We start from the raw sequence: 24,254 nt of genomic DNA on the forward strand, positions 1-24,254 counted from the left end.
GACCTCAGGTTCTTCAAAATGTGGAATCGCTTTTGGATTATGCTTTCATGGCCCTCGCAGGTGTAGAGGATGGGTGTGAGTTTACTTCAGATGACTCATTACAGCTGGCTATTGGTTTTGTTTATGTGCACCTATGGAAAAGCATGCTTCTTCCATGTGCAGTTTGTTCACCACATGTGACTGGCCCTTGTGGCTGTGCACTCTACTCAGGTGACCCCTCTTAGCCCTCAGAATATAAACTGTCTGATGCTCTGAAGAAAGCTGGCTATTGCAGAAGAATTTAGTTTGCCTCTTTTATGGACTCTGTTCTTCCAGGTCCCATGGCCTTTAGAGAGGTAACCACTGGTTTTGACTCTAAAATGCTTCAATTTAACCATTTCAAACATAATAGCCCTCACACCACTCATCACAGAGCCAGTGTGGGAATTCTGCCAACTTCTAGGTTTATCTATCTCAACTATACTTTCTAGGACAGGGGAAATAATCGCAGGATAGATTTGAGGACCCACTGGACTTTCTGTGAGTCAAACTTCAGTCAAAACCCCATTAATCAGCAGAGCTCTATAAGTCACTACTTTAACTGAAGGGCCACAGCTTTCCTTGGGGTCTTCTGGAATCAGTGTCTATTCTGAACCAGTATCCAGCAGAATCTGGAAAGTCTCTTTCCTTCCCCCCAGGGTACAGTTACTCTTGTAAAAGGCCATAGGTCCCTCTGGGGAAGGACTGGAGAAAGACTAACCAAAAGGTTTAGGTATTTTTATCAGGGTCCTTCCCCAGGAGAACCTGGTTGCTCCTTCATTCAAAAGGATCTGGTTTTGCAAACTGACTCAAGTCTGAAAATTGATTCATGGGCCATAAGTCCCCTTTGCCATGATCCAATTTAACCTTTCTTCCATTTGTTTGAGAAATTTTTGGCTTATACAAATAAAACAAAAATGCAGTAGACTTCTTACCTATTTCATGTTAGGAAACACCAAGGTGGATTAGCCAGTACCAAGGGTCCATAAGAAGTACGCTACCGTCAAATTCACTTTGCATCTGCTGACCATTGTGGGTCAGGCCATTAAGGACATTACTTTTTCTATGCTTCCTATTACATAACTATGATCACCTTGCTTTTGGCGATTCAGTGCTGCCAACTGACCCCTGCTACTTCAGGGCCCACTTAAGTCTACTACATTTAATTCAGCAGCTCCAACCCTAGGTCTGGCAGAAGGAAGGGGGCCACAACAAAGCCCTTCAGATGTGCTGGTGCCCTCTCACCAATGTACATCTTATAGGATCAGTGAAGGGCATGCCATCCGGGCCTTCTCATTGTGGAGGATTAGGCTTCATGTGGTATATTCACTCCAGCAATGCAATGTTCCTGAGCTTTAAAATCCGTTCATCAACATTAAGCAAGGGTTATCAGGCAGTTCCAATTCCTTTTCATTAGGCCTTCTTTTGACAAATACTCCAGACAGTTATTCAAACAGAACTATGTGAGCTTCCATATTAAACCTAGAATCTCCATTCAGTGGGTTCATATCAGTAAACTCAGCCTGATCCAGTTTATGTCCCTTTCAAAATTATCCAATACCCCTAAAATCCATTCCCACACATGTTTTGCAGACTTCTGTTTGAGTGAATCAGCAAACTCAGTAAGTTCTTTAGTAGTGCAGTGCACCTCCTCTTGGGCTACGTTTCCTACCTTTCCTCTAGGAGCCTGCTTAGCCTATAAGGGGGTTATAGGTTTAGAAGCAACTATTGGTGGGCCCTAAGGGACTTCAGTATTATCTTGCCTGGCATCAACATTGTCCTGCTGGTTTAGCAAACAATGAAGGATTAATTTCTTCTATCAAAGGCAGAAAAGGCAGTATATTAGGGGTGTGGGTGGGAGTTCATCTTCTGTTGAGGGTGGAGACTACTCCCTCAGGTGAGATAAACCTTTGAGAATCTGAGGGTTCAAACAGGGTCCCCCCACATCTCCATCTCAAGTTACAAGATCCTCTTCTTTACCAATTAACACCCTTACTTTAACCTCTGACACTCTCCAAGACCGGGATTTGAATTTTCTGTATAGTTTAGTCAACCTTGTAATGAAAGCTTTGGTTTGCTTTTCTGCAACTTGAGTTCTGTAGCTGCTGGAGAGAAGATTTTCTTCCTGGGCACACTTAGAAACCTTTAGACTGTTTATGCGCATCTGGAGCCGGTTGGTTTTATCGGAGTTTATTGTTGTCCTTCACCACATTTTGAGATGCTAGAAGTTTTTAACGTTATTACAGAACTCATTATTTTCCTTTGTCAGTTTATTCAGAGATGCTAGGAGAAACCAACCAGGGTCTTCATTTTCCTTCTTTTTTCATAGGTAGTCAAAAGTCTTATATGCAGAATTGCCAAATCTGTTGCCTTTCACAATTGATGCGTCAAGATAATCAAGTGTATTTGTCTCTACACGCTTGTAAAGTACTTTACACCATGGGCTTTCAATATTCTCTGAGCTTTAAGGACTTTCAGTAACTGTAGCTGTTGGCAAATTGGAAACTTACCTAAAAAGTTCATCCTTACACTTCCGCCACTCTAAAACGACTCTGTTACCTAACCCTGTAATAGATCGGGTTCTGTAGAGGAACAGAACTGATAGACTGAATCTCTCTCTCATTGATTACACACACACACACACACACACACACACACACACACACACACACACACACTGGATTTACTAGAGTAGCTTACAGGCTTTGGTCCTGCTAGTCCATTGTTGGTAAGCAACAATGACTACCAGTGACATCCAATAGGAAGTCCAAGAACCTAGTAGTTGTTCAGTTCCCAAGGCTGGATGTCTCAGCTGGTCTTTAGTATATGATGTGATTCTGAAGAAGTAGGCTCTAATGCCAGAGAAGGAGTGGACTTGTCAGCCAAAGTGAGGGCAACCAGGCACAAAGAGAGAGTTTCCATCTTCCATGTCCTTTATGTAGACTTCCACCGGGTGTGGCCCAGATTGAAGGTGGATCTTCCCACCACAAAAGATCTAGACTAAAAGTTTATCTGCCCACTTCATATGGTTTAATTAAAGAAAAATCCCTCACAGGTACTCTCAGCTGCTTGGATTTTAGTTAATTCCAGATGTAGTTAACCAAGAAGAGCCATCACAAACCCACTGAGTGAGTGTTTCAATGTTAACTGATCTTGTTGTTGGCTTGGTCCTGTTGTGTGGCAGGTAGCCATAGACTAGACCTATTCCAAGCTACTTTCTTCCTCTGTTGCCTTCTAGGAAGCTGAAATGGGATTTGGGACTCATGGAAATCAGGAAGCTGCTTATAAATAAATGGTTTCTAACCTGTTGGAGGAAGGGGCCTCTGTCTCAACTGCTCTGTGCTGGATGCACAGATTTGGAAAGTAAGGGTGATGCCAGTCTTGGTTGTCAACTTGACCATGTCTGAAATGAACTATAATACAGAAATGGAGGATACGCTTGTGATCTGGATCTTGGGGAAGAAGACAACACGTCTTTAATCCAGACCTGGAGGCTGGAAGGCACACCTTCGATCTGTGCCACACCTTCGGCTGGGAGCTATACGAGGACAACCAAAGAACAGGCTCTTCTTTGCCTGCTTCCCTCCCCTTATCAGCGCATCCAGAAGAGCAACTGGGACACCCAGCCTTGTGGACTGAGCAGCTACTAGATTATTGCATTTTCCGTTCACAACTAGTCATTGTTGGGCTGCAGCCTCTAAGTCATTCTAAGAAATTCTTCCCCCGCCCCCCCCCCACACGTATTCTCTCTCATTCCATAATTTCTGTGACTCTAGAGAACCCTGATTCTCTCTCTCAGTCTCTCTCTCTCTCTCTCTCTCTCTCTCTCTCTCTCTCTCTCTCAAGATTTTTGAGACGGGGTTTCTCAGTGTTACCTTAGCATCCTGGAACTCATTCTGTAGGTCATGCTGGCCTTGAATTCACAGAGATCCACCTGTCTCTCCCTCCAGAGTGCTGGGATTAAAGGCGTGCCTCCAAGGCCAGCTACCAATAGCCATTCTTTGCTCACAAAAACCCTTAAGCTTCCCAGCGATGTTGGTTTCCCTTACTATATTTCTCTTTAAGTCAAGGAAGAATCCTTGAGGTCCTCCAAGAGCATAGTCCATGTACACCTGCTCCGTGTACATATGTACATGTGTGTGTATGATGTGTGCTCTTAAGGAATTCATCCAGTATACCCACTCACTGATTTAGCATCTGGGGTAGGAGTTCTCTGAGTTGGTCTGGCTATGAATTTGTGTTGCTTCTTAAAGGTGTGGTCTCTAAACATATCTGCTTGGGTTCTCCTTTCTCTATACTTCCGTTTGGCTCTCTCCATTCCGTATTCTCTTTTTGCTTACATCTTTCTCTGAGGATCAGTAGAAGGGCACTGAGATATATTTTTCTGTCCCTTTCAGGTGACGATGCTTCTGACTCAGCCGAGGTAGGGGGCAGTGATGGTTTGTGTCAACTATCTGAGAATGTTTGGACCCTGGGGAACCCTGGAATTGAGTTTTCAGAAAGAAAACCCCAGCTGTCATTCTGTGTATGTTAGCTAGATTTCCATAATTATAAGAAATACCTGAGGTAATAAACTCATGAAGAAAAAGGATTTCTTCAGCTAACACACTGTAGCAGGCGTGCACAGGGAAGCAGTTAGCTATGAACCTAATGGGAGGATGAGGAGCCTGGGGAGTGCTCTTCCCTTGGGCATGAGTCCCAGGCTACTTCCACCCTATTGTAGAAACAAAGTTGAGTTCAGCTCCTGCTCACACACTACATATGTCTTCTCAGAGCATTGCCTCTAAGTCTCAGCTCCCTTTGCTGCAGAATCAGCTATTAAGAGACCAGGCTCACAGGACCCTTTAGGAAATACTCTACACGAAAGCATTTAGTAACACGCACAGAAAACCAATTTGCTGTCCTTGCTTCTAGCGCTTTCCCTGCCCAACTACACCTTCTTTTTTTTAACCCAAAATTCCTGAGCCCCACATTTTGTTTTCTGGCAAACTGAGATTGTTTTGTTCCTTTTAATCAAGTTTTGCATTGCAAACTCTTTTCTGATGAGGTTTTATTTCTCTAAAAACTTTGACCCAAAGTGTACACATTTGGAACACAGGCTTATTTTTAAAAACATTATCGCATATGGCCTTAGGGACATGGGGAGGGGAGCCTGAGCTCAGGCCCCTCAGAGGTGGGGGGACCAGCCAGCTACAGCGATGTTCTCACCAGTGATATAGCTGGCCTCCGGGGAGCACAGGAAAGACACGATTCCCGCACAGTCCTCAGGCTGACCCACTCTGTATGGAGAGAGGAGAGGAGGCTGAAACACTGACGTCCTCTACATCAGCCCCATGCACTTGTGGGGAGCTGCAGAATCAAGACGGGGTGGGGACGAGCAAAGATCCACAAGCAGAGGCTTGTGGGCTCTGCGAGGAGCTACAGAGTGTCTCAAGCCTTTGGGGGATCTTCAGATCCTAGAAAGGGGAACGGCTAATGACCTGCAGAGCAACAGACTCTAACGTCTCATCTTTCATGTAGGTTCTGAGGTCATGCTAATTCAGACCTACAAGGGAGTCTGCTCATGATAACCTACCTCTGCATTCCAAAGATGTACTTCAAATGGTCCTCAAAGACCGAGTCTTCAGTGAGCTAAAGGCAAGGTCAGAGGTTAGAGTCCTGTTCATGCAGGATGCTGTCACATGGGCTCTGCATGAGGCAGGCCGTATGTTTGTGAAAGGGCTTCTGTGGGGACACTCTGGGATGACCCTGATTTTGATTCTAATGTGGATCCCCAAAGCTGTGGACTAGAACATCTGAGCAAAAAGGAGACCAAAGGTTTAAACCTAAGACTGCAGGTCCCACTAGGAGAACACGGTCCACAGAAGCAACTAAGCAGGGGTCGCATAGGCTCACAGAGACTGAAGGGATAATCACTGAGCCTGCATGGGTCCAAACTAGACCCCTGCATTCATGCTGTGGTTGTTTGGCTTGGTGTTTTTGTAGGACTCCTCACAATGGGAGAGGGGGTGTCTCTGACTCTTTCGCCAGCTTGTGGGACCCTTGTCCTCCTACTGGGTCGCTTCGTCCAGCCTTGATAGTGTTGGTGCCTGGCCTTGTGTCTTGTAATGCTGTATTTGGCTGATATCGTTGGGGGACTGCTCTTTACTGAAGGGAAAGAGGAGGAGTGGCTCTCCAGGAGAGGGGAGGTGGTGGGCAGACAACTTGGAGGTGTGGAGGGAGGGGAAATTGTAGTCAGGATGATCATATGAGAGATTTATAAAAAAAAGAGTGCAGGGGCATATCTGGGAGGCGGCAGGCGCCCAGAACTCAGGGGCTGGACAAGCTTCTTGCCCTTGGTCCTCACCACCCGGCCGAAGTCTGTGTTGATGACGCCTGGTGCTAAGCAGTTCACTCGAATGTTCTTTGGTGCTAGCTCCACTGCCAGAGTCTTGGTTAGTCCCAGCAGGGCTGTTTTACTGACATTGTAGACTCCTAGCTTCTGAGGACAGAAAGAGGACTAGATGGGGTGACTGGAATTGAGGATTTGTGTTTCCTGCATTCTTCTCGGGGAATCTGTCCTGGTTAGTATCCTGATCATCAAGTTTGGAAGTCAGTGTCCAGAAGAGATGGCACATGTTCCTCCTACACACATTTATAGAAGATGAAATGCCTCTTTTGCCTATGAGCAGTTCTGAGAAAGCCTCTGTTAAACGTCGGTTAGTTCCATACACCCCATTTTCTGAAAAAGGGGAGTTTCCTCTAATCTGACTGGAGCCACATAGAGTCATACTTACAGGGAATGGTATGTAGGCTGCAATCGAGGACACCAGGACCACGGAACCTTGTCTGGCAAGATAAAGAGGGACAGAACATAAGCTGAACCCGGTTATCTTATGTGTGACTGAAAATAGAGTTGGTGTTGTGGGATGGTAGGCATGGGAGTCACGGAGAACAGCTCAGGCCGGGCAGGATTCATTTTCCTTTTGCTCTACATCCTCGATAATGTTTATCAGGTTATATTAACAGAAAGGCCGTCTGCGTTTGGATTTTGTTTTTGGAAAGAAGTTGACTATGGATTACTATGGCTATTGCTAAATGGACATAGTATAAACTTACTGCTGTTTTATTTTTCAGACAAGGTCTCTCTATTATGTAGCTCTGGCTGTTCTGGAACTTTCTTTATAAATCAGGCTGACTCTGAACTCACAGAGATCTGCCTTTCTCTTCCTCTTGAGTGTTGGGATTAAAGGTGTGCACCACCACTGCCTGTCTAACTGACTATTAGTAACTTTTATTTATATCCATGGATCTCTCAACCCTCATTCGAGAAGCTTCTGTTGTGGTTGATGGGGATTGACGCAGAAACCCACAGTTGGTCAAGGTGAAGAGAATGCCAGCTCAGCCTACACGGGACAACTCGCTCACACCTCCTTCTCCCCAGGACGAGGCTGCTGAAAGAGTTTAAGAACCAGAGGTTTTGGATGACTACGGTGAAACCATGTTTTCCAGACACTGGAGGACAGTTGTTCAGATAAGTGCACAGTTGTTGTGATGGTGTGCACAAGATCTACACAAGCTCAACTCAGACCTACTCCCGGCACAGAGCTGTGGACATGAAGACCCACCCTGCGTTGAGGACAAAAGAGAATAAAAAAAATCCAGGAAACTGGATGGGGCGGGTTGCTCTGGGAGGAGTGAGGGGAAAGATATGATCCAAACGAGCGTTTGAAGTTCTCAAAACCAAATAAAATAAGAAAAAATAGACTAGAACCATTTTCTATGCATTCTTGAATTAATTTTGGTAAGGTATATGATTTAAAAAATTGTGTTTCATTACAATTTCAGCTTGTGTTTATCACAAAGTTTTCTGGTTGGCATTATCATTTGCTTAATGCCGTTTTATTGCCTTTTGCATCTCTAGTGGTGCTTTTGTCTTTATTCCGAATACTATTTGTCCTTTCCTTCATCAGTTTCACTAGCAATCTGTCAAAAGCACTATTTTTTATAAAATACATTTTTGGTTTTATTTATTTATGTATTATATTGCTCCCAGTCTCTCTTGCTCCTTCTCCAGCCTCCTCCCTTGAATGTATGTGTGTGTGTGTGTGTGTGTGTGTGTACATGAGTGTGTGAGCGCTTGTGTGTCCGGACATCCGAGGACACGCTTCGGTGTTGTTCTCAGGTGTCATGCGCTGTCTTTGAGGCGGGATGTTTCACTGAGCTCTCTTGCCTCCGTGGCTAGGCTGGGTGGCTAGGGCCTTCAGTGGTGAAACACAAGGCTTCCTTATGTGGGTCCTGTGGAACAAGCTCAGGTCCCCATGCTCGTTGAGGCAGGCACTTTATTTACCTCCCTGGCCCCAGCTTGGTGATTGTTATATTTTAACAGTTTTACCAATGAACTAAGAATCCCTTACCATCTAACCTTCAATTCTGTGATTTTTATGTCCCAACCCAGTTCCCTCTTGTCTGTCTGTTTTCGTTTTCTTTCGGATTTTGTTTGTTTTGTCTCTATCTCCCTGCCCTATTAGTTTAAAAATGTATCGTGTCCTCTATGGCCATTGTTGGCGCTGTCTGTGCAGAAAGGAAAATGAGACTGTTTAACTAATTAAAATACAATGTTCTTGCTCTGTCTAAACAGCATACGAATCTCTCAACAGTGTAACCCAACTTCTTTCTGATGTGAAAATTATTGTTTGTATGTTTTCATTTCTCTAAAACCCCCAAGACAGTTTTGTTTTGTGGAATAGATGGTTTGGTTTGCTCATGTTACTATGTTCTCTGCCTTTCACTCCAATTTTTGCCTCAGGTTTTACAGGTTTTACAGACCGGCTGTCTAATTCCTCTTACAGGAAGCAAGTGGCTTAGAATGTCCTTCAGTGACTGATGCCTGTCTGCCCCGGAACACTGTAACCCTAACCTGGGTTTCTGAGAGATGCATTTGTTGAGTATAGAATTTCAAGTTGAGAGTGCTGTTTTCTCCAGCATACAGGAAGCTCCATTTAAATTGGGTCTTGAAGAAGGATAATTAGGATTTTTAGCAAGTAGGCAAGACTGGATGGAAACATTTTAAATGGAATTCATTTCATGAAATTCTGCCTTCTTCAAAAACAATTGAAGCAATTTTGCTTGCTTCGATCCCAGAATAATAGTAATAAATTAATATTTTTGTAAATGGTAAGCTGAATTTAATTATGAAATTATATCTGTACTACTTATATGATAAACTAAACTGCAGGTCATTTTACTTTCAAATAATACTTGTTACTTATTATAGTAAATACATAGATTTTTTTACTTTATTTTGGAGCTGGCATTTATTATGTCAGTTATGTTCATGAATCCGTTAACTGTCTGAGCTCCTGCTCAGCAGACAAAGACCTGAAGACTGGGAATGGTAGGGACGCACAGCAGTGATGAGCGTTCATCTAAAGGCCTCGGACTTGAAAGCCCATGCAGTCCTCTCATTAGTTCTTTCTAGCTAGTTCTGTGCAGCTGGGTTCTGCAGAGGTGCCCAGGTCAGCTATCAGGAAACAGAATAATCCACATATCAGCCCCAGCAGTGGCTGTTTCCGTCTGTTTGTATTGGACTCCCACAGAGGGTACCCTCTGATGGGCAGGACCATGCTGCTAAAAGAAAAATCCAAAGCCATCGGATTGAACTGCACCCTATGAACTACTGTTTGGCCATTTTTTCTCTCTCTTTAGAGAATTTATTATTTTCTTTTAAAAAGAAAACAAACTATCTTTTTTCATTATACATACCAATCCAAGTTCCCAGTCCTTTCTTTCCTCCCATTCCCTCCACATACCCTCCCACCCCACCCCACTTCAATCCTCAGAGAGGGTAAGACATATTGCTTTGGGGAAGGTCCAAGGCCCTCCCTACTATATCTAAGTTGAGGAAGGCATCCATCCAAAAAGAGAATAGGTTCCCAAAAAGCCAGTACATGCAGTAGAGATAAATCCTGGTGCCACTGCCAGCGGCCCCTCAGCCTGCCCCAGACATGCGACTGTCAACCACATTCAGAGGGACTAGTTTGGTCCTATGCTTTTTCCTTCCCATCCCAACTGGAGTTGGTGAGCTCCCATTAGCTCAAGTAGACTGTTTCAGTGGGTGCACACATCAGCGGTAAAAACAATAACATCTTGAATTTTGCATGCAAATGTATGGAACTAGAAAACACTATCCTGTGTGAGGTAACCCAGACCCAAAAAGATGAATATGGTATGTACTCACTCATATGTGGATATAAGCAAAGAATATTGAGCCTACAGTTCTTGATCCCAGAGAAGTTAAGTAATAAGGTGAACCCTAAGAAAAACATATATAGATCTAAATAGACAAGATCACCTGACAACATTGGGGGCATGAGGATGGGGGAGACGGGAGGATAGAAAGGGAAAAGGAGGGGAGAAGAGGAGGGGCAAGGAGAACTTGAGGGAATGGGATAGTCCATAAGGATGAAGGACAGAGATGAGAGCAAGGAAAGAGATCTTGATTGAGGAAGCTATTATAGGGTTAGCAGAAACCTGGCTCTAGAGAAATTCCCAGGAATCCACAAGGATGACGCCACCTAAGACCCTAAGCAATAGAGGAGAATGGACCAGATCTTGACTTGCCCTGTAGTCAGACTGATGAATAGCTTTTTTTTTTTTTTTTTCCGAGACAGGGTTTCTCTGTAGTTTTGGAACCTGTCCTGGAACTAGCTCTTGTAGATCAGGCTGGCCTCGAACTCACAGAGATCCACCTGCCTCCTGAGTGTTGGGATTAAAGGTGTGTGCCACCGTTGCCCGGCTCAGACTGATATTTTAAATATCACTATAGAACCTTCATCCAGCAACTGATGAAAACAGAGGCAGAGACCCTCATGGGAGCACTGGACTGAGCTCCCAAAGTCCGGTTGAAGAGTGGGAGGAATGAGAATATGGGCAAAGACGTTTGGCCATTTTTATCCTGCAAATGTGGCACTTCTGAAAATACGGTTCAGTCGAATCCTACAGCATGCCTGTGCTGGAAAATGGAACAGGGCTTCATCGTCATAGTAAGAAGTGCTGGCTGTATTTCACAGGCAAGAGCTATGTCTAGAGAAACAACACCCTGCCTGTACCAAGTATTCGGCCTGTGCTTGCTGGACTCAGAACGCCAACACAGGACCAGACAGGGAAGCAGTGCATTCGGAAGAGAGTTGGCTTTCTTTTCTCCCTGGAAACTTTATGCATGCTGAGAACGCACTTCACGTGTGCCAAATTACATGCCCAGCCCTGGAAGCGGAGTCTTAAGGCAGTGTGTGCAAAGTACTTGGCCCAGAAACAACCTCGGCTCGTCGCTCTGAGTTACAGAGTGAGGGCCGTGCTGGCACAGAAGGCTGCTGACGTGCGTCTTCAGAACACGAGCGGCTGCAAGAGAAGAGACCTGCTAGGTTTTCCAGGGAGAGCAAGACCAGGCCAGGTAGCTGCTGACCTTGACCTCTCAAGACAGCCGCCACACCCAGCTGACAAAGGAAAACAGACGGGGTGGGTCTGCGGTGCAGCAAATGAGAAAGAGTTCTTGGGAAAGCAGCGACAGGGGTCCTGCCCTTCCCCCCACGCCCCCAAAAACGCTCAACTCCCGGAGAACACATTTCAGGAAACATCTCAAGTCACTGAGATTAGTGGGAAATCCAAAGAGAGAAAGTCGGTGCTCAGTCTCCCTCACAGGTGAGACTACACGGAGCTGATCAGGCCCGTCTCTGTCCCGGCGTGTGACAGAAGGCAGAGAAGCAGGCTACAGAGATGCCCCACGGCACCTCAGGTCCACCAGTCCCTGTGGCCTGCGCTCCTGTGTGCCGAAAGAAATCACATTCATTTCTGGATTCCGGGACAGTTGTGGGAACTCCTGACTTCCTATTTCCGTACCCCCCTCACTTCCCCCATTCCCCCATCCCCCATGTTCCCATACCCCCCATCCCCATTCCTGTTCTCCTTTCAAAAGAGTCATTGACAAATTCCTGGGCCATTGTATTCTCTGGGCACAATAATAGATAGGGTTCTTTGATTTCTGTTAGTGACCCAGAAGTCTGGAAGACAAACTTATTGTGCTTGTGTTATTGGCACACTCTTGCTTCCCTACTCCCGGTTCCATACCGGGTAACTCCTCCCTTTCCCACTTCCTCATCCTCACCCTCTGTTTTCCATATGGGGCAGCAGCTGGCTCAGCAGCAGGGCTGGGGCCTTCACATTCACACCCAGGATCTGAAATCAGAGCAAATAAGAGAGAAGAGATAGAATCCGTTTAGTGTTCTTCCATAGCAGGAAACATGCACTGTAGAATATGTACACAATGCTTCTGCCAAGGAAATTTATTGAGGCCTTTATGGGGGTAAGGCGACATCTTGAGGTTCAGGTTGATGTCTCTGGGGACTGAGATCCTGAAGTCTGAAATATCTTTTCTTAGCTCCAAAGGTACCTGCTTCACTTGGGTCACAGCAGATACCATCAGGGAAACCCAGGAAAGGTTGAATTTCAGGATTATAGCCTCTAAGGGCCAGGGAGAAAGACATTCACTTCTCTAGATGATCGCATAGGACAGCATGGATGTGTGGAAGCTGAGGACTACTCCCAGTGTGCGGACTTACACGATGCGGGAGAGGCTTATCCAGATGCTGAGGATGGTGCTCTACCCGCTCTCCTTAGCTTCCCCAGCTCTCACCTTGTCCCAGATCTGCTCGCTGCTCCTTAAGGTACTCCCCACCAAGGGATTAACCCCTGCGACACACACCAGGAAGTCCACACCCCCACAGCTTTCCAGGGCCTGCAGGGGAGGAGGAGACATGTGAAGGGGAAGGGAAGTTTTGTTGCAGTGGGACACCATTCTTGTTGGTCTGGGAATATGCCTGGGTCCAGTCCTGGAGAGGAACAACCCCAAGCAAGGCTGGAGAATGGCTGGTTTTATTTTCAGGAGCCAACAGCAAACTTCTGAACAGAGCTGGGGTTTCAGCTCAGATGGCTTCTGTGCTCCGACCCCAGGTACCCCAACTTGCCATTTCCTCAACCCATCTTTCCTGGAATACACTGGCCAGTTCTCCATTTTCCTGAACTCTCTAGATCTGGCTAAGAACCAGGACTTGTTTTCTATAATATCTCTGTCCCTGCTTGGATCCTCTCTAAGGGTCTGGTCTTCCAGGAGGGTCGGGTGGATGCAGCTTCCTTCCCTCCTAAAGGGCTTCCCACTTCCACATCTCCCTCCTGCCCTGAACATGTCCTTTCCCTGCTCAGGTCTCTTCAGGGGAGTTTATGGGACTGTCAAGCAGGACTGTGTGACATGGTGATGGGTCAGGTCCTGCAATGGAGTCTTTAACCGGTTGCCCTCATGTGGATCACAGAAGCTGGACCCCTGTACCCTCACCGTAGCCACCAGCTGCTCCCGGTCCTCTGCCTTCCCCACATGGCACACAGTGCCTGTCACACTCAGCCCCTCCTCCTTCAATGTGGCCACTGCACGGTCAACATTCTGCTGCTTCCGGCTGCTGATGACCACGTGGGCCCCATCCTGGGCCAGACGCCGAGCAATGGAGAAGCCGATCCTGTGGGCAAAGATGAAGAGAATGTGACAGTTCAGACTTGGGTTGACCCCTTTCTTTCTTGCTACTTTTATTTTTTTTTTGCCCCGAGGCATCAAACTAATTTTATCTACTGATCCAGAGCAGCTAGCTTCATGCCCTACTTCTGCATGATTAAGAAGGCTGAATTGAATCTGTGTTCCTCATCAGATTTTTGGCCTCATCTCCACAACCGACTGTCCATGCCCAGGTCCCCAAGCCAGTTGCTACTGTAGAGCTCTTTGACCCAGGTATCTGAATGCTGCTAAGTGCTCATAGGCACTCGGCTTGGAAGGATGTCGTTATCAACCCACATAGCACTACCTTCGACTAACAGAAGTTTGAAGCAATGGTTGAATTCCTTCTACTTTCCTCTGATGAGTTACTCTGTGATACATTCATGATTCCTACTGAATTTTGGGCCCATCCATCATGGAGTGGCCTGTATTAGGCCATGCTGGTAACACATCTGGCACTGGCTTTATCGCCAGTCCCTTGGAGTTTCTAAGTAGAATCATATTCTCAAGACTTAAGGCTTTGCTTTGTGGGGCCAAGGTTAGAACAAGGAGGTCAGCCAAATACAGAGATACCCATAGCTTCTGAGTTCCCAACGGGTTGCTCTCACCCATTTGTGGACCCTGTAACCACAGCGACTTTGTTGGCCAGTGTAAGTCTGCAGTTTGATCCATTACTGGTGCTTCTCACAGAGAGTACAGACACAGGTGCTGGGAGTCTCTTCCAGCCCTGGATCAGAGGCCTAAACATTGGGCCTCTGTTTGCTCTTCTTTTTGGCGAGCTTGGTCCAGAAAGAGTGACCTCTAGAAAAGAAAAAAGCAAACATAGTTACAGCGCCAGATCTTATAAGGAGGGGTGGATTTTGATACTCTGTGTTGGGCTGAGCCTGGGATGGTCTAGGACTCTCTGGCAGAAGCTCAGTCTAGCAGGAGCACCTAACACTATGACATAACATTCACTGTTCCACACTCCCTCAGGGCTCTAGGGCCAGTGGCGAGGAAGAGGTATGGAGGATCAGGATCAGGGAGGGAAGGGAAGTTTTTGTTGCAGTGGGACACCATTCTTTGTTTATCATCTCTGGGGATATGCCTGGATCAAATCCAAAAGGAAAACTTATAAATGTGTTGGGTTGCATTCATAGTTGTCATGGGCTGTAGACTGGACCTGCCTGGGTCAACTCAAGAGTCTAATGGCTCTATCTAGTCCAGTGCTTATGAGCTTAAGATCTTCCATGTCCAACCTTTTAAACTGGAATGTTTTTGGCTACCTGGAATCAAGTGCTCACATTTACAAAAAAGAGGTTCAACAAACATCCGTTCATTGAGACTCCTTAGGATGATGAGCAGGTAATTCACAGGTTACCCGTGAAATAAGATTTCACCAAAGACATAAGATTCACACATAAGCAGGCTTTGCAGCAACTCAATGACTGCTTAAGGGTCACAAGTTTTATGACTTTGATCTTATCTCAAGCCTTAGGACACACTACACATCTTGTTTCACTGATACTGTGTTTTTCAAGACTTCTAGACTGTTCTTCATTTTTATCCTGGTGCCGGGGGGGTGAAGGAGCCTCAGAGCCAATATTGTCTCTGCCAAATGATTGTGTGGTTCTTATGCTTGCTCTTCTTGTAACATTCGGCTCGCTGGGCCTGAGCAATGGTGCTGGGTGCTCAGCTCTAGCAGGTGCTGGGCACTGGCCATTGCTGGTTGCTGTCTGCTGGGCCGAATGAATGAATGGAAGAATGAGGGTTTGGCTTCCTTAGGGCTCTACTGAATCCGTGGGTCAAATTTCTTAGGGTTAGAAGGTTGGGCCATTCTCCCCTAACTGTTAGCTCTGTCAACTCAGCTCTAGCTTCAAAATATTTATTCTGAAGTAGTCATTCTGGACTTGTCAGTGCTCAGGTGTTGGGTGAACCAGGCATTGTGTACAAAGTAACTTGTGTTTTCCTTATATTTGAGTATCTGACCTTCTGTTCACCCTTCTCCAAATCTATAGCTATGAGCGCAGCTAAGAAAGCAGGGCTCTTATTAAAGCACTTTGACTTTAGTAAATCTTGGGTAAATATCAAAGCAGACAAGTGCTGCTGAAGAAACCTAAAGACAAATCGGATCCATGGTCTTAGGATTTAGCTCGGGCACTTCTCATTCATTGTGGGGCTTTACTTCCCGGGTCGCTGAAGATTCAAAAGAGCAAGCGAGCGTGCGTGCGTGCTTTCTCTTCCTATATCATGGTTCGTGAATGTCACTGAAGGCGATTTAATCCCAAATTTAAGGGGCTTCATGTGTCTAAGGTCATAATTATTCTTTGTACTTCTCAGCTGCCTGGGGGAAACAAAAACTAACTCTGACCCGGTCTCTATATCCCTTCCCACAGCCAAGCCTCTCCCCCACCCCCGTCCTGCCCCCTACCCCCCACCCTGCCTGACCCATCCCCCCCACCCGCCCATCCCTTTGTCACTTTCTGCTATTGTTCTCCAATCCCTCTCCACCCCCTGAAAAAGATACAGGATCCATACATGCACTGTTTTCTTTAAATTCATTCAATGAAAAAGTGTGTGTGTGTGTGTATGTGTGTGTGTATGTGTGTGTGTATGTGTGTGTGTATGTGTGTGTGTGTATGTGTGTGTGTGTTTGTATGTGTGTGTGTGTCCTGCTCTGGACTGGGTAACAAAGATGACGCTCATGATTTTAGTATTGAGAAATGCTCAGTCTGAGCTGGGACTGCAGAAAAATAAAGTTTGGCAAATGTGGTAGAGGCAGAATGCACTTCACACAGGTTTGGGGGTGCACGGGGAAGGAAGATCCTTAGTCTGGGGTGACGGTGGTTAGACAAAACCCCTAGAAAGAGATGTAGATGCCTGAACTCATTTAGGAAAGAGTCCTTCTAATGTTGGGGGTTTTAGAGCAAGGACTAATGCTAATAAAAAAGGATATATGTGTTTTGTAAATTTTTTTTAAAGTGGAAAATTTTATAAGAAAGTTTAGGGAAAATTTGTAAAAGACAAAATGTACCTGGCTTTGAAATGGATTGGGTGTCACCTGTGGTGGGGGTGGCGGATGACGATGACAATGACGGTAACAACTGCACTTTGTCTAATGCAGTTTTCTGGGTGACAAAATCGGTGGGGGTCTCTGTACCTTTGTCTTGAAATCAGTTACAAGTTAGTGAACTTCAAGTAATTGATAATAATGCCGATGATGTCTGTCCAGGGTGCCGATAAATGTCACCTGAAGACTGCCAACTCATTCGCCTTATCCAGAGTGGAAGATCAACCTTGTGTCTAATAAGCAAACTTACTTTATTTAGCATTTGTTTTACATAGCTGAGACTTTCTGAATTCACTTGAGGATAAATTGTACGTCTTAGTGGCTCCCCTCAGTAATGAATATGCTAGTAAACATTTTGGCACTTATTCATTTTATGTTTGTGTGAGAGTCATGATTTTTGCTTTGAAAAAAAAATCATCCCTTATAGAAGAAAGTGAAAATAAGACATGCCACAAAGCTAACCACCACCATTTTCAATATTCTACCTTTCCTTCATCAATACTCCACAGAGTTTCTCTGATAAAATAATATTGATATATTCCATGTTACATAAACACCATAGTACACATGAATTGATTCAGTTTTTTCTGGCTGGTTCTTAAAAGATGATTAGAGAAAGGAGTTTGGGAATATGGATTGGATACCAGGCAAGGAAGACAGTATGAGGAGGGTTAAGGATGGCAGGAGATCACCACAGAGCCTGGAACAGGAAGAAGGTGCTAGGGAGTGACTTGAGATCAGGTCCACTCAAGGCTTCTGATTCTCAGCCTTCTTAATACTACGACACTTTAATACAGTTCTTCATGTTGTGGTGACCCCCAACCATAAAATTATTTCATTGTTCCTTCATAACTGTAAGAATTCATAATTCATAACTGTAATTCTGCTACGGTTATGGATAGTAATATAGACATCTGATATGCAGGATATCTGATATGGAACCCCCAAAGGGATTGTGAGAACCACTGCTGTAGAATGTCAACAGCCACAAGGACTTTGACTTCATCCAGAGGCCATGTGGGAGCCACTGAAATTTAATAAGAGAATTGAATGTGTCAGATATTGATGTGATCATATTTTTGTTTTATAGGGACTGCTTCAAAGGACTGCATGATGGAGCTGCTCAGTTTGGTCTAGTTTCTAGTCATAAAGTCGGCAAGGTGTGGCAGCCACTCATTATTGAAGGAAGGGATGCAGGAGGTGCCAGGTAAGCGACACAAGTCACGTGTCAGGTACCTGGACTCTGGCATTGTCTGCCCCTGTTGCATTGATGCCTAACTCTCAGACTGTACTCGGGAGCGGGGAGCATGCATGCACTTCAGGGGATATGCTTGGCTGTTTTTTGGTCTTCTTATGCCTTATAGTGACCATGATCAGAAATGTCAGTGATTGAAAAGACAAGATCTCCTGAGTAAATTGGGAAGGGAAAAGGGAAGAAAGAAGGGGAATGGAAAAAAAACCATATATCTCAATAAAAACATAAAAAAGAAGTGTCAGTGATCACGACTAGGCAAAGGGAAGTCCTGTAGCAGGTGAGCTTAGGACGATCATCAGCCCATCAGGGAAGCACATTTTCTTACGCTGAATGTGAAGCACCAAGTCACACCAATGAGGGTGTAGAGCGGGCAACTGGGTGCCCAAGTTTGCAGCTGACATTGGTGAGAGGGCCAGGCTGCCAGTAGATATTGGGAGTTATCACGCAGACTGGCACAGTCTATCTGGTGGTGAATACATTTAAAAGACAAGGATTAAAGCTGAGTCATATCAAAGTTCTCTGTCTGTCTGTCTGTCTGTCTGTCTGTTTGTCTGTCTGTTTTGGTTACTGTTCTATTGCTATGAAAAGACAGCATGACGAAGGCAACTTATAAAAGAAAGCATCTTATTGGGGCTCATTTACATTTTTAGAAGATGAGTCCCTGACCATCACAGTGAGTAGCATAGCAGAGAACAAGCAGACATGTCATTGGAATGGTAACTAAGAACTATATCTGATTCATAAGTAGAGAGAGCTAACAGGGAATGGCATAAGCTTTTGAAAACTCAAAGCTCCCTTCCCCCACCAGTGACACACCTCCACTAACAGGGCCACACCTCCTAATCCTTCTTAAATAGTCCATCAGCTGGGAAACAAACATTCAAATATAGGAGTCTCTGAGGACCACTCTTACTCAAACCAACTCTCTCTCTCTCTCTCTCTCTCTCTGTTGAAAAGTAGGGAGAAAACTAGGTAATTTGTGTCTTCAAAACCAAATGGATGAAAGGGATAAGCCCAATGTACGAATTTTACTTGTACGAAATGTCTTTATGTAATATATACATATTACATATACAGTGCCTACAATCAAAATAAAAAGCATGAGGTACACTGCAATGTATGCAATGACTTTGGTTTTTGAAAATACCTGTTAATACTAAAATATCGTATATACTTATGTATTTATGGCATGCTTTGTGATGATCAATACATGCATACATTCTCTAATCCTAAAATCAAGGTTATACAACATTTATCACTCATCGTAATAAAACTGAAAGAGAAGGGAAAAAGTCAAACAGAGAATTCCAAGGAGGAGAACTAGCAGCCATGTCACCGGCTGCCGGGAACTGCAGTGACCTAAGGGCTCAGGATTGACTGTCAGCTTGTGCACTGAGGACGCTATTAGTGACAATCACAAAACAGGTTTCCGTGCAAGGATGAGGGTGCAGAACCCAAGCAGAGTGGGGTCAGAGATAACGTCAGGAAGATAGATGAACAAATACAGCCAAACCTTCCAAAGAGATTATTTATTGTTATTTTATCCAAAGAAACTGAGAGGGAAACAGGGTGATTGCTAGATGGACAGGTAATTAAAGTGGGATGGGGTAGGGGGACACACAACAGCACTGTGAGCTGCTCAGGATGAGCGCCATGACCCAGGACAGAGAGTAAGACAGTCAGTTCAGCAGAGAGTAGACGGGTGAGGCGTGTCCGCCGTCGGAGATGGAGACAGAATGCTGCGGAAGGTGGCAGTTAGCTTAAGAGCATCTACAATTCATTCAGAAGAGAGAACGCAGGTAAGCGCGAGGGAAGACAGGAGGCATGTGGTCAGAACACCGCCTAATTTTCTCAGGGACGTGAGATGTGGGACTATGAGCTGAGAGTGAGCGTCAAAGGTTTGGGGACTGAAGAAAGGGAAAGAGTGTTGAGAGAGAGCTGGAGAGTAAACGGCGAAGAGAATATGAAGCTGGGCAGTGCCAAAACTCTCTCCAAATCAGGCACAAGCTATGAAGACTGTCGCAATGGACATGATTTACAAACTGGGGTCCAGACAATGCTTTCATTTCTCCATGTATACATGTGGGGATGTAGCTACTAGCTTTATAGGTGATTTTATGTTCAACCATTAAAAAGCATCCTGACTATTTCTCAAAAAAAAAAAAATCAGGTGCTGTGTATCTCCTGGCACAACTTGATCAGATTGGCTGTAGAGGGCTGGGGTGGAGCTCAGTGCTCTGGTGCTTGCCAGCACGTTCAAGGTGTTGTGTCCTACTCTGAGCACCGTAGAAGACAGCCACAATTACTTTGCCAGGTGTGTGAGTCTCAAAAACACCCTTGCCCACAAAACAAAAGCAAAACCAGAAAACAAACAAAACCACACAGAAAAGTTTCACATCAAGTGGAATTTTCATGACTTTCTATTATATTATGATACCTTTAAAAATGTGACGGTGTGGCTAGATCAGTTTGGCTCAACGGTGGGCTTACACACCTTGCAGATAAGCCCTGGAAAGTGTGAAGCAGAAGCAATCACATTTCAACACATGCGCACTGCCCATTTTACAATATCAGAATTCAGAATTAGTGAAGTAGACCAAAGTAGAAAAGACCAATTCTTAGATAGTGATTTATTGATTTATTTGGCAATTCTCTTAAAGCACTGCTTGGGCGGCCTAGTGCCAAGCACAACTTCACTGGATACCTGGAACAGAATGACCCGCAGAAGTATCTGAAACTGTGGGTCACTGCCCTTGACAACCTGACCAGTCTTGCTGGCTTGCTCATCCCACCTTGTGGTTTTAGAATATAAAGCGAGAATACAAATTGGACCCGGGACCCAGACCTGTCAGGAGCTGTCCTGACTTTGGTCCCCTGGTGAATACATCTTTCCCACTCTCATCGGTGTTGGATCGCTTATTCCAGTAAGATTCCAGCTATGTTATCTCAGCTTCCAAGACTGTGCTTCCAATACCAGGCACTGCCCCTAACCAGATCAAGTATAAGGGGAAAAGGTAAGAAACCCTAAGGTGACAGTCACTAAAGTAGCCATGTCCCAGAAGGTTCTTGATTGACAAGAGGCAGTTTTCACTCAGAATCAACACCTCACAGCACGATAAGGGCAGAGTGGAGGTGGCTTCCTCCATCTTTGAACTGGCTAATGAAAGGGTCCCTGGAAAGTGGATTTGCAGCACTTTGAGCACGGAGGTGCTTTCTCGGGTGAACTTTAGGGAAGGTCACATTTCAGACAGTGAAGATCTGAAGGCTGAGTTTGAAGGGACCGTGACCTCTCCACCACCAGTTTTATGTGTCATAAATATAAACACTAAAGTCAATTTTTAAAGCAACTTTTCCAAGTAGTTGAGTCACCATACCTCAGTGGTCTGAGAACATTTGCACGGCTTCAGTAAGATTCATTCACACCTCTCTGAACTAACCTCCAATCCCACATCCGCTTCAGGTAACTTTGACTTACTTTCTGTAGTTTAAATATAATTTTGCCATTAGTCTTTTCTGAACATTTCGTATGTGCCTTAGCTACTTTTCTGTTGCCATGGCAAAATACCATCATCAAGGCCACTTATAAAAGAAAGAGTTTAATTTGGATCTAGTGGTTTCAGAGGGTAAGTCCATGCCCATCTTGGCAGCATGGTGGCAGGAAGGCAGGCACGACACGGGGGCAGTCGCTTAGGTCTGAGCCACCAGCATGAGGCAGAGAGAGAACCAACTGGACTGGCATGAGAATTTGGAACCTCAAAGCCCACCCCCTGTGCCACATCTCCTCCAGCAAAGCCATACCTCCTAGCCCTTCCCAAACAGTTGCACCAACTGAGAACAAATAAGCATATGAGCTTATAGGGGCCATTCACATTCAAACCACCATGGTATGAATGAGTATGGCTGTGATTACCCATTGGAAAGTTTTGCTTGTTTACTGGTCTGTAGCTTTATTTTGCCCATGGAATAGTCTGGTTGTCTCAAGCATATGGAAACGTGGAATTCTGGAGAGAGAGAGAGAGAGAGAGAGAGAGAGAGAGAGAGAGAGAGAGAGAGAGAGAGAGAGGAGAGAGAGATTTCGACATACACTTACCTTGATGGAATATCCCAAGGGCTGTGTTCAAGGCCTGTAAGGAACTGGAGTGTCAGGACCAGCTTCCAAGAGTGTCTGGGCAGTTATCTATCCTGTGTGAGCTTTTAAGTTAGGCTACCCACCAGCTCCTCCTTTTTTCGGCACACACCCACGACATTTCCCTGCCCTCTTTCCAGCCTTCACACAGCTGAGTAATCAAAGTTCACTTAGCACTAGCTTTCCACTTTACAGTAGAAATGATTTTGACTTGCATTTGCTGAATAGTGATGAGGAGCATCTCTTCATACACGTGGCGGCCATTTGTGTCTGCTTTTATGACTTGTTAATTCGGGTTTCTTGCCACTTAAAAGACCATTCCATGCCAATTTCATACGTGTATGTAAAGCTTTCTGATAATACTTGTCTTCCACCTTCTCTAGTCCACCTTCCAAATAGCTCCACTCCTCCCAAGTCAAGTCCCACTCCTCCCAAGTCCCATTCCTACTTTGTCTTTTTGTTTTATTTTCTTTTGTTTCATGACTCATTGAGTTTAACCAGGATGCCTTCATGAGCAATGAGTGTATCGTTATTGACTGGAGCAGGGTAATTCACTCGTGGGTACACCACTGAAGACAATGACTCCCTCCCAACAGTAATCAGCTCCAGGAGATGGAAAGTGAGTGGGAACAAGGTTCCATGAGACCCTTCCTTATCCATCACCGTCTTACTCATTTTTAATCAACGTATTATTTGTTATCAATATTGATTTGTTTGAGTATCTTATTTATTTTGGATGTTAACCCTTATCAGATGCATAGATTACAAATATGTTTTCTTTTTTTCATGGCTTATTTTTTTATATTTAAAAATTTCCATCTCCTCCCCTCCTCATCCCCCTTCCCTCCCCTCCCCTCTACCCATACCCCCCCTCCCTCCCTCTCCAGGCCAAGGAGCCATTCAAATATGTTTTCTTATTCTGTAGGTTGGCCCTTTGTTCTGCTGTTTTGGTTGCTTTACAGGACAGAAAACCAAATGTTTTTAAATTAAAAATTTCATGCGTATTTAATATGGGGTGGTTCTTCCTCCTCTCCCCCACTTCCCTGGCCCATCCACACTGTACTGTCCCCCAACATCGGTATTTTCCCTTCATCTTTCACGTCACACTAGAGCTATTACCCTCCCTACCTCTCCTGAAAGCAACACCCACCTCATGAACTCCTTTCTAGCTTCCTGGTCTCTACCCACACTTATTCCCATATAAATAAATATATGTATGTATATAGATAGCATAGACATATATAACAACCAGAAGCTAAGATTTGCATATGATAGAAAACACGTTTGTTTCTGAGCCTGAATTACTTATTTAATACAATATTTTCCAGTTCCACTAATTGACATGCAAATTTCATAATTTCATTTTCCATTATGGCCAAATGAAATTTCACTGTGGAGACACACCATGTTTTGCTTACCCATTCATGCATTCACTCCATCTTGGATGATTCCATTTTCTCGCTATTTGTGAACAGAGCAGCAATAGACAGACAGGCCAATATTTCTGTGGTAGGATACAGAGTCCTTTGAGTGTATACCAGGGAGCGGCACTGCTGGGTCACATGGCGGTTCTGTTTCTGGTTTTTGAGAAGTCTCCATGCTTTTTAATTTGATATAATCTCACTTGTCAATTCTTGATTTTGTTTCCCATGCTTTTGAAATTTTATTAAAGAATTCTTTGCCCAGATGAAGGTCATGAATCTTTTCTCTTTTTCTTTCTTCTACTAGTTCCATAGTTAGGGCCTCCCTTTCCAGTCTTTAATCTGTTTTGTTGTTGCTGTTTATTAGGTTTGGTTTTGTGAGACAAAGTCTTATTGTGTAGCCTTGTCTGGCCTGGAACTCAGTTTGCAGACCAGGCTAGCCTTGAACGCATAAAGATCCACGCATCTCCCAAGTGCTGGGATTAAAGGCGTGCATCACCCCACCAGGTTCTAATCTGCTTTGAGTTGGTTTTGGTATATGGTGAGACATATGGATCTAGTTCACTCTTCTGTATAATATACCACCCACTCCAGTAAAAATGGCTATTATTAAATGAGCCAAACATAAAACATAGCAAGACTGTGGAGGAAAGGAAGTCCCTGCATCCTGTTAGTGGGAATGTATATTAGTACACTCGACACAGAAGTAGTGTGGAGGTTTTTCTTTTTTTTCTTTTTTTCTTTTATTATTTATTTATTATGTATACAATATTTTGTCTACATGTATTCCTGCAGGCCAGAAGAGAGCA

General features: G+C 44.7%; 1 protein-coding gene across 1 annotated transcript; it reads right to left on the minus strand.

Annotated features, from left to right (window-relative positions):
• Positions 1–5,185: 5,185 nt before the first annotated feature.
• Positions 5,186–14,342, minus strand: LOC119799978 (dehydrogenase/reductase SDR family member 2, mitochondrial-like). Its single transcript, XM_038309913.1, has 7 exons — positions 14,203–14,342; positions 13,385–13,562; positions 12,689–12,790; positions 12,161–12,231; positions 6,795–6,846; positions 6,341–6,499; positions 5,186–5,338 (listed from the first exon to the last, which is right to left on the minus strand). Exons 1-7 carry the CDS (start codon positions 14,340–14,342, stop codon positions 5,186–5,188), a joined length of 855 nt encoding a protein of 284 aa, XP_038165841.1.
• Between the last annotated feature and the right edge of the window lie 9,912 nt (positions 14,343–24,254).

The sequence above is a fragment of the Arvicola amphibius genome, chromosome 13 (genome assembly GCF_903992535.2).
Source record: "Arvicola amphibius chromosome 13, mArvAmp1.2, whole genome shotgun sequence".
NCBI lineage: Eukaryota > Metazoa > Chordata > Mammalia > Rodentia > Cricetidae > Arvicola > Arvicola amphibius.

Bases quoted from the DNA above. Each gene is read 5' to 3' on its own strand.
- LOC119799978 (XM_038309913.1), bottom strand. From the start codon at position 14,342: ATGTTTAGGCCTCTGATCCAGGGCTGGAAGAGACTCCCAGCACCTGTG. The intron at 6,500-6,794 runs GTAAGTATGACT...TTCTGTCCTCAG, and splicing joins CAGCCTACATACCATTCCCT to AAGCTAGGAGTCTACAATGT. The intron at 5,339-6,340 runs GTCCAGCCCCTG...GGGCTGATGTAG, and splicing joins GGACCAAGGGCAAGAAGCTT to AGGACGTCAGTGTTTCAGCC.